General features: G+C 41.1%; 1 protein-coding gene across 2 annotated transcripts in view; it reads left to right on the top strand.

Moving 5' to 3' along the window:
- Positions 1–8024: 8024 nt before the first annotated feature.
- si:dkey-228d14.5 (uncharacterized protein LOC796266 homolog) overlaps positions 8025–10418 on the top strand; it is a 65007-nt gene continuing 62613 nt past the window's right edge. The window contains exon 1 of one of the 2 annotated variants that reach the window (XM_051923512.1): positions 8025–8284. In XM_051923512.1, the coding sequence (XP_051779472.1) occupies positions 8220–8284 (65 nt within the window). In that variant the 5' untranslated portion in view covers positions 8025–8219. The remainder of the gene's footprint in view (positions 8285–10418) is intronic. The other variant, XM_028793091.2, reaches the window with a different exon arrangement.

Raw genomic sequence — 10418 nt, 5'->3', positions numbered from 1 at the left:
TAACAGAAAAGGATGGCCCCTGTCACCACTGCTATTTGCAATTACCATTGAGCCATTGGCTGTTCACTTTCGACATGCATCTGAGATCAGAGAAGGACTTGAGCAAAAAATAGTATATGCAAATGATATGGTATTATATATATCAGACCAACAAATTTCTGTGCCTGCAGCCCTAACAGTGCTAGCAGAATTTCAAAAGATATCTAGATTCAAAATTAATTAAAATAAAAGTGTGCATTTTTCAGCAAATTCTCTGGCATACAACATTAGATTGAACATGTTCCCTTTTATCATCACAGATCAGTTTTAATACCGAGGGGTAAACATCACAAGTAAATATAAAGCTCTTTTTCAACAAACTTTTGCTTTCTGCATGGAAAAACTTAAACAAGACGTGCATAGATGGTCTACCTTCCATCTCACTTTAGCAGGGAGAAATAACACTGTCAAGATAAATATCTTTTCTAAGCTTCTGCTACTATTTCAAAACATCCCCATATACATTAACAAATTATTTTTTAAGAAATTAGATTCAATCATAACCTCATTTATTTGGAATGCAAAACATCCATGCATTCAAAAGGCGACCCTACAATGACCTAAAGCAGAAGATGGCATGGCTCTACTTAACTTTCAGTTTTATTACTGGGCAGCAAATATTCAAGCTATTAAAACCTGGACATTGACACAAATAGATGAACACACATAAGCTGGGTCCAAAATAGACATAAACTCCTGCAGTACTGCTTTATATTCCTTGCTTTGTACCCCAGTAAATACAAGTTATCATCAATATACTAACAACTCAACTGTCTTTCACTCACTCAGAATATGGAACAAAAATAGGAATTTCTTGATAGAGAAGCTTTTATCTGTGGCGCCTCTTCATGATAACCATCTTTTTCCACCCTTTGAAACTTATACAATTTTTAATGTTGGGAAAGTGTATGAGATTAAATCATTAAGAGATCTGTATATAGATAATGTCTTTACATTCTACGAACAATTAAATTCCAAATTTAGCTTCCCATCAACACAATTTTTCCACTATTTCCAAATTAGAAATTTTGCTAAATGAAATCTGCCCAATTTTCCTCACCTCACACCTATTTCTTTTCCAGAAGAAATATTGATCAGTCTTGAAGACTCAGACAGCATTTCCATAATATATCAAAACATTTTAAAGTCCCTTCCTTTAAAAGATCCCAGAGTACAGTGGGAAAAGGATCTCTTACTCAGCATGTCAGAAACGGAGTGGAAAGCAGCCATGCACAGAATTCACTCAAGCTCCATATGCACAAAGCATTCAATCATTCAACTTAAAATCTTTTATGGGGCACATTTATCTCATTTAAAATTGTCCAAATTGTTTCCAGGGCAATATTCAATCTGCAAACGCTGTAATCGAGCTCCAGCCTCACTGGGCCACATCTCATCAATGGGTATTATTAGGACACCATCTCTGACCACTCCTCCTGTATAATTTATTTTTCAGTGCATGTCTTTGTGTTTCTAACATGTAGATATGACAGAATGTAGACATTAAAATGTTCCCATTGTATTTGTTTAAATTTATTTACTTACCTGAGGATTTTGTTTATAGCAACTTAAAAATCACCATGTGATTTCACTTTAGTTGTATGGAGTTCACACCACATAACATACTAAAATCCACTTTAGACTGGAGACCATCTTGACAGCACTGGGCAAAAGACAGGAACCTACCATGGGCAGGATACTAGTCTGTCTCGGTCCACCCATGCACACACCTACCTACATTCACACAGGGCCAATATGGAAAGCAATACATGTGTTTGGGAATGTGGGGGAAATCCTACACAAAATAACAAGAAATAACTGAAGACCAAGAGATGAAGACTAATATTTTAGGGGCACATGGGCTGGAAACAAAGACATCAAATAAATAATGCATCAAAACCTTAATGAAAAATCAAGGTAAAAAATTGTAAAAGCAAAAGGATAAGGCATCCTAACAAACAGGAAACCACTACCTATAAGTTCCTTTTTTGACAGTTTTTACCCTAAAACTTGGACTCCAGTGGACATCCCAGTTCATTCCTCCTCCTCCTTGTGAAGTCTGAGCTGGGAGCACAGGGAAAACAAAGGGAATTACCAAGGGACAAGCACAGAGCTCTCCAGATACCTCAAAACATGTTCTTCTCTTTCTCAGGACATGTCTATAAAATAACAGGTGATGAGAATGCCCCTTGCGAATTCTGAAGGACCAAGGTGGAAAAAAACAATCCAGTTAGGTCAAGGAAAGCTGCCAGAGACTAACCCTTTATGGTCACATGGTTGCAGACTCTACATAAAAGGAGAGGAAGAAAGTAAACACATCAGTTCACTTCTTTCTTGTCTGAAAGGAGGAACTCTGCAGGTAAAGAGGCCATAACCATTCAATTTCCCTTCTCCAATTTCTGAAACCCATGAGGGTCTGCTGCTTGATAGTAGCAGAGAGAAAACCCTTTCACATGAAAAAATGGGTACAGTAAGAGCCTGTAGTGCTTTATAAAGGTGCCCACACTCTTACAAATATTGGTTCTGTAATGGCACTTTTACTCTGCCATGGATGGTTCCAAGCCCTGCTGAGAAAGGAGGAGGGTTGGGTGTGGGACTAGCAACTCAACCCCATTAAACAAAACTTAACTACAAAAATGGCAACAAGAGATCAATAGGACTCAGCTCTGGGAAGAGGTGGATCTTCAACAAGAAGATTTATGACGCCATGTGATGAAAGATAGAACTCTCTGGACGTCACAAAACTGACAACCCTTCTTTCAATCAGAGCAGCCTATATTGGAACATGGAATGTGAGAACCATGCACTGTATGAGAGAGGGAAAACTTTTCAAGTAGCAGCAGAGGTGCAAAACTACAAATTCACACTGCTTGGAGTCAGTGAGACCAGATGGACACAGTCCAGACAGAAATGACTAGTCTCAGGAGACATGATATTATACTTTGGAAATGAAATGGATAATACCCCCCTCACCCAAGGCGTAGCACTGACGTTGTCTAAAGTAGCTCAGAGTGCTCTCATAGGATGGGAAGCCTGTGGCTCAAGGATCATCACAGCATCCTTCTCAACCAAGAAGAAGATAAACATGAACATTGTACAGTGCTACGTGCCTACCAATGACTGTGAGGAGGCAGGCAAAGACCAGTTCTACGCCAGACTGCAGTCCATCATTGAGATGTACCTAGAGAGAGACATTAACATTCTAATGGGGGACTTCAAGGCTAAGATCGGAAAAGACAACACTGTGTATGAAGACATCATGGGAAGCCACTTGGGTATTGCCAGATCACATAACTGAAAACCAGATTGACCACATCTGCATCAATGCAAAGTTCATAAGATCAATCCAGGATGTGAGAGTAAAGAGAGGAGTGAATGTGGGTTTGGATCACCACCTCGTTGTGGCCAAGCTGAAGCTGAAGCAAAACTGGATGACAGCACACCCAGCAGGAAATACGTAAGTATAACACAGCTCTCTTGAGAGAGACTAGCAAGCTGGAAGAATTCAAAGCCGCACTCAGCAACAAGTTTCAAGTACTACAAGACTTGCTGAAAGAAGAGTAGAGTACCCCAGAGAATAAATGGAAAGAGATAAAGGAGACATCAATGTCAACATTTCAGGAAGTGTGTGGCCCAAAGAAGTACCACCACAAGGAATGGATCTCAGTGGACAGCCTGTGCAAGATCCAGGAGAGGAAAGTGAAGAGGATGGTGATCAACAACAGTGGGAAAAGAGCAGAGAAGGCCAAAGTGCAAGCAGAGTACACAGAAGCAAACAGGCAAGCAAAGAGAGCATCAGAACAGACAAGTGAAAATACATAGAGGACCTGGCAATAGAAGCAGAACAAGCAGCAAGAGAGGGTAACATGAAAGAACTGTACAAAACCATAAAGAAGCTGGCAGGAAAGTACAGAAAACCAGTATGACCCATGAGGGTCAAAGAGGGAAGACCAATCACGGGTGATAAGCAACCGAAGAATAGATGGGTGGGACACTTCAAGGAACTTTTGAATAGGCCAGCACCACAAAACCCACCAGACATCGAACAGGCTGACATGGACCTGCCCATAGATTGCAATGCACCAACTAGAGAAGAAATTAGGAAGGCTATCAAACAACTGAGAAACAGAAATGTGTCAGGGCCAGATAACATTCCTGCAGACGCACTGAAGTCAGACATAGAAACCATAGTGGAAATGCTTCTGACACTCTTCAAGATGATCTGGGAATAAGTGCCAGCAGACTGGAAAGTTGGGTACCTCACTAAGATTCCAAAGAATGGTGACCTTAACAACTGTTGTAATTATAGAGGGATCACACTGCTGTCGGTACCAGGAAAAGTGTTCAACAGAGTTATTTTGAATAGGATGAGGGACCAAGTTGACACCCAACTTCAAGACCAGCAAGCTGTATTTCATAAGGATAGATCCTTCACAGAAGCAGATTGCAACACTGCGCATCATCATTGAGCAGTCAATAGAGTGGAACTCGTCCCTGTACATCAACTTTGTCAACTACAAGAAAGCCTTTGACAGCGTGGACAGGGAGACCCTCTGGAAGCTTCTCAGACATTATGGCGTGCCAGCCAAGATTGTCACTATCATCACAAGTGCTCCTATGAGGGACTGAACTACAAAGTGGTCCATGGCGGGCACCTCACAGAGGCATTCAAAGTAAGGACCGGAGTCAGACAAGACTGTCTACTCTCGCCATTTCTCTTTCTATTGGTGATTGACTTGATCATGAAGACAGGGGATACAATGGACACCTTGGACACAACTGGAAGACTTTGACTTTGCAGATGACTTAGCACTGTTGTTACATACCCAACAGCAGATGCAGGAGAAGACTGATAACATATCAGCCACCTCTGTGCAAGTGGGGCTTGGCACACACAAGAGCAAGAGCAAGATTCTCAAAATAAATGCAGTCAGCATCCAGCATGCTGGATGGTGAAGCACTAGAGGAGGTGGATTCCATTACTTACTTGGGCATTGTCATTGACAAGCAGGGCGGCACAGATGCCGACGTCACATAAAGCACGAGCAACATTTGTGTAACTATAGAACATCTGGAGTCCCAAGGAACTGCCAGTCAACACCAAAGTCTCTTCAACACCAACATTAAGGCAGTCCTTCCATATGGAGCAGAGACATGGAGAACTACAGTCGACCACCATCAAGAAAGTGCAGATTTTCATTGACAGCTGCCTGCGAAGGATTCTCTGCATTCACTGGCCAGACATCATCAGCAACAGTGAACTCTTTCAGAGAACAAACCAGCTGCTCATAAAAGAAGAAATCAAGAAATGGTGTTGGGGCTGGATAGGACACAGCCTGCGAAAGCCTGCAAGTAATATCACCACACAAGCACTAACATGGAATCCCCAGAGAAAGCGGAAAAGAGGCCAACCAAAGAACACCTGGTGCCGGGATTTGGAGGTGGATATCAAGACCATGGGGATGAACTGGAACCAGCTGCAGAGAAAAGCCCAGGACAGAGATGCTTGATGACCCCCTGTGGGTGACCTGTGCCCCAGGAGGGGTAGTAGGCAAAAATGAAAGGCACTTTACAGGGTCCTGTGGCTCCCCATAGAACATTTGCTTGACACAGAACAATTTCATTCTGGGAAAGATCCTCGCATATGAAATTGCTTCTTCAGGCTTAAAAAAGGTTCCTAATGTACAGATAAAACAGAAATCGTTAATGTCTAGTAAGCTACTTAACAGGATATAATAACAAGAAAATCTGAACTGAGCCAAAGTGATTGTAGGCAGCGAGAGTTTAAAAGTGTTTTTTTTTCAGAGCAGTGCCATAGGGGAACTATTTTTGGTTCCCAAAAGACCCATCACATGAACAGGGGTGGGCAGCATCGGCCAAGGAGAGCTGCAGTGGCTTCAGGTTTTTGTTCCAACTTTTCAAGCAATAGTTCCATGAGAAACCACACACCCCAGAAAAGAACCATAAAATGCCATTAAAGAACTGATATTTCGCCATGGTGCCATAGAAAATCAAATCATACATGGCAATATTTATACTGCCTTATATAAGAAATAGAAAACTATTGATCAATGTACATTTACCCATGTATCTTCAGTAAAAAATGGAGCATCAGTGTTTATAATTAAGAAATCACTTGGTCACCATTTCAAAAAGTGCACATTGAAAGATACTGCCAGTTTCTTTCATGCTGTATTGAAGTGTTGGAGGTATCAAATAAAATTTTATCTGTCATGTACAGTGCAAACTTACTAAAACGCTTGGTTACAGATACTCAAGAAAAAAATAACATAAAAAACAACCCCGCTTTATGGGTGTCTTCCAGATGAGATATGAGATCCCTCACAAGATGTATTATATAGAGCTTATGCTCTACTGTGAAGTTTGCTCTGGAAGGAGACATTCTTTATTAAGTATACTGTCCAGTCTCTATGCATTTCATATGCTTTGGTAACTGTTGGATTCATTTGATGATTAGGAAAAGCTAGGCACACAATGAATGAGAGACATCAACTCTTCTGTTACTATAGTATTGGAAAATGACTTATAGAGAGACAATTAATGTACGATTCTACTAAGGTGTACTCGTCTTTGTAATAACTTTCTATAGACTTTAGATTTCAGGGCCTTTCGGCTGAATTGAATAACGTTTACAATAACTGCAATGCCGCTACTTGCCATAATTTTTATTAGGTTAGCATGCGAATGTAAATTTTTCCATGTCTGTTTAAATAGAGGGGAAAGTTGACCTACACGTCCTTAATTGAGATGGAGCCTAGCAGTAATTGCGCGCCCCCGTTAACGGGCAATCAGACGGCCAGCTGGGCAGATCGATGAGGAAGTAAAAACGGGACTCACTGCCGATTAGTTCAGATGACTCTATTGGGCTAGTTCGAATATATATATATATATATATATATATATATATATATATATATATATATATATATATATATATATATATATATATATATATATATATATATATATATATATATATATATATATATATATATATATATATATATATATATATATATATATGGGGCGGCACGGTGGCGCAGTGGGTAGCGCTGCTGCCTCGCAGTTGGGAGATCTGGGGACCTGGGTTCGCTTCCCGGGTCCTCCCTGCGTGGAGTTTGCATGTTCTCCCCGTGTTTGCCTGGGTTTCCTCCGGGCACTCCGGTTTCCTCCCACAGTCCAAAGACATGCAGGTTAGGTGGATTGGCGATTCTAAATTGGCCGTAGTGTGTGCTTGGTGTGTGGGTGTTTTTGTGTGTGTCCTGTGGTGGGTTGGCACCCTGCCCAGGATTGGTTCCCTGCCTTGTGCCCTGTGTTGGCTGGGATTGGCTCCAGCAGACCCCCGTGACCCTGTGTTCGGATTCAGCGGGTTGGAAAATGGATGGATTGATTGATTGATCTTGTTCCGTTTTTCACGGCAACGGCACTTAGCCACCAGGATCACCTCCGATTATACCGGATATATTCTCCTGTCTTCAGTTGCGGTTATACGGTACTAGTATAGTTAATGATTCCGAGAGACAGGACTTCGGTTTTATTTCTCTTCCGAAGGACAGCGTCAATTTTTACAGCGCGGTGTCCCCATAGTACTGGCTTCAGATCCCGACAGTGCCAAATTTGCACCTTTCCCCTCTGTGTCTTCTCAGAATTTAACTGGAAGAATTGGTTAATCTCCAAAGTTTCCTGGCGAGTGTTGTCTGACTGAGGAATTGCGCGGTCCTGCCCATGGAGGGAAATGTCTGTTTGTTGCCCATAAAAGTCACCCGTATATACAATCTTTTATGGAATATGATGATTAAGAGAGACTAAATATGAACAAATGACACAATTGTCCTAAGGGAGAAGGACACAATATAAAACGCACTGTGATTCGATTATGACATGTACTTTTCTTTAGTGCAGTTCGCTATCACAACATAGACGGCACATCATGTGAACTCCATGAAGCTCACAGGATGCCGCAACAACTACACTGGAGGAAACTGCAGGCTTCCGCCTAAGAGCCGAGGCAGCGCAAACACGGACTCTGGTTAATGTTTGAGCCTGCAGCGCACCGCCGCACCTGTCACCGCAAGCTGCCGCTCATTTAGCTTCTGGGTGTGTCCCCGCTCGCCACGCCGCAGCCTGGTCGGTTAGAGATTGTCCAGCTCACGTCGGAGATGGGGTTCTGGCTGGTGTTCCCCGTTCTCTTATTTCTAATCACCTTCGCTGGACAATGGACAGTGTAAGAACAGCATTTTTTCTGTTTTGCTTGTAATACTTTTCATTAGATGCCAGATCGAGGTTTTCTTCCATGTTTTTAACGGGGCATCTTGCTTTAGGTGTTCAGTAAAATCGGGTAGCAGAGCTTCTGGTATCTCACTCTTAAATGATAACGTCAAAATGAGAAAAAAAACGAAGTACGATGGTTTGGCCACAACTTAGACATTTTATAGTGGAACTTTCCGAATATCCAGTTTAACGGTTTTGTTAGAACGAAAGCCAGAAAGTCCAGCTGCCTGACTGAACTGTTTGTTTCAAACTTTGCGGAGCTATTCTGTCGAACATCCCAAAATATCGCACTACAACTGCACTGTTTGCGAAGGTTTACGCCGTCTTTCACACAACGCATGGCCCCGATGTATAATACGAAATAACATGAAGATAGTAACACCTCAGTCCCACAATCTATTATTGACATTTTAGCTTAACATTCATACAGTATGTGACATGGTTTATCCAGTGATCTAATCTGTGGTCAGCTTTGCAGGTCATTTAGAACTATTTGCTGCTATATTCTACAGTGTTGTCTTCATACACAATAGTGTTGGAGTGAGCACATCTCCGCGACACTTAGCTGATAAGTTTAGTGATGTTAATTTAGCCCAATATAAACTAAATGCTTTATTTTATAGATAACACCTTTCCCATGCTTAAAGCACTATAGAAGAATGCGCAAGGGGCTATTACATTGTGGAGGAAATTTTGGTCATTTTTCAGTGGATCTATTTTAACTATTTATTTGTGTTGAGTGTAGTGATAGTACTGCTTCCTTGCAACTAAGGAGTCACAGGTTCACATCCTGGATCCTACCTGTGTGGAATTTGCATGTTCTCCCCATGTTTGTGTGGGTTTCCACTAACCAGAGACATGCAGCTTAGGAAAACTGGCAGAGCTAAAGTGGCCCTAGTGTGTGTTTGGTGTGTGCTTGTTCACCCTGCAATGGATTGGTGCCCTGTCCAGGGTTTGTTCCTGCCTTATTCTCTATTCTAGCTTGGATAGGCTCCAGCAACCTCCAGTACCCTGATCTGGATTAAGGAGGTTAGAAATTTATATGATGCGTGTATTGTTAAATTATTTTTGGATAGATAGGTGGAGTAGGGAGGCACAGCTGTGGTGCAAATTTCAAACTGTACAGACTCACTTTATGGACATTTGTTAGACTGTAAACATTTTCTTAAAATACATTAATCTTTTTACAGAAGAAAGGTAATAAAGTATCCTATCTATCTATCTATCTATCTATCTATCTATCTATCTATCTATCTATCTAATGCCATTAATTTAACCGTTTTTGAAAATGGTAATTGTATGTATATTTACATTTAAACAGTGTTAGCTGCCATATCACTTTAATTTTAAGTGTATTTTTATTGGATTATTTTGCCTTACTCTGATGATGTATTAAAACAATATTTGCAGACATTTATTCCATATAAAATGGAAATATTGCAGTTACGTGTGTTTTCTCTAGTGCAGTGGTCTATGCTTCTGATTTATTTTAACCAATCATTTAACTATTAAATTAAAGTAGTACACCTTTTTTACAGCATTGATGTCCAATCCAGAGGCTGGTGATTGGTAACACCAAATTGTCAATTAATGCGTGACTGTGCCCAGCTGCGACTGGCTTTCTTTACAAAATTGGTTCCTGGCAGGTTAGCCTCCGACTCTTTACAGCCCTGGACTGAAAAGTGCCAGCTTCAGAAAAATGCATTGATAAACTTATTAACTGACAGCAGAGTGCCAGAGATACAGACAGTGAAATAGCGGATGCCCATAACTTACATTTTTCTGAGGTGTTTACAAGTGAGCAAGTGAATAACCTTTCAGAGGTAACGGGGACTACTAAGGAGGTACTGAGGGATTTGGGAATTGTAGAGGGAGAATTGCTGAGGACCAGATAATATTTACCCCTGAGTTCTTAAGGAGGCTAGCGAGTATGTATATAAACCCTTGACACATATTTTTTGGAAGTCACTGCACACTGGAGAGATTCCGAAGGACTGGAAAATGGCAAATATCATCTCATTATATAAAAAGAGTGACAGGGCAGATCCAAGCAACTATAGGCCAGTAAGCTTAATATGCATCACAGG

This window comes from Erpetoichthys calabaricus, chromosome 2 (genome assembly GCF_900747795.2).
Source record: "Erpetoichthys calabaricus chromosome 2, fErpCal1.3, whole genome shotgun sequence".
NCBI lineage: Eukaryota > Metazoa > Chordata > Cladistia > Polypteriformes > Polypteridae > Erpetoichthys > Erpetoichthys calabaricus.
Note: the sequence above shows the minus strand (reverse complement) of the source record. Positions and strands in the feature narration are given on the sequence as shown.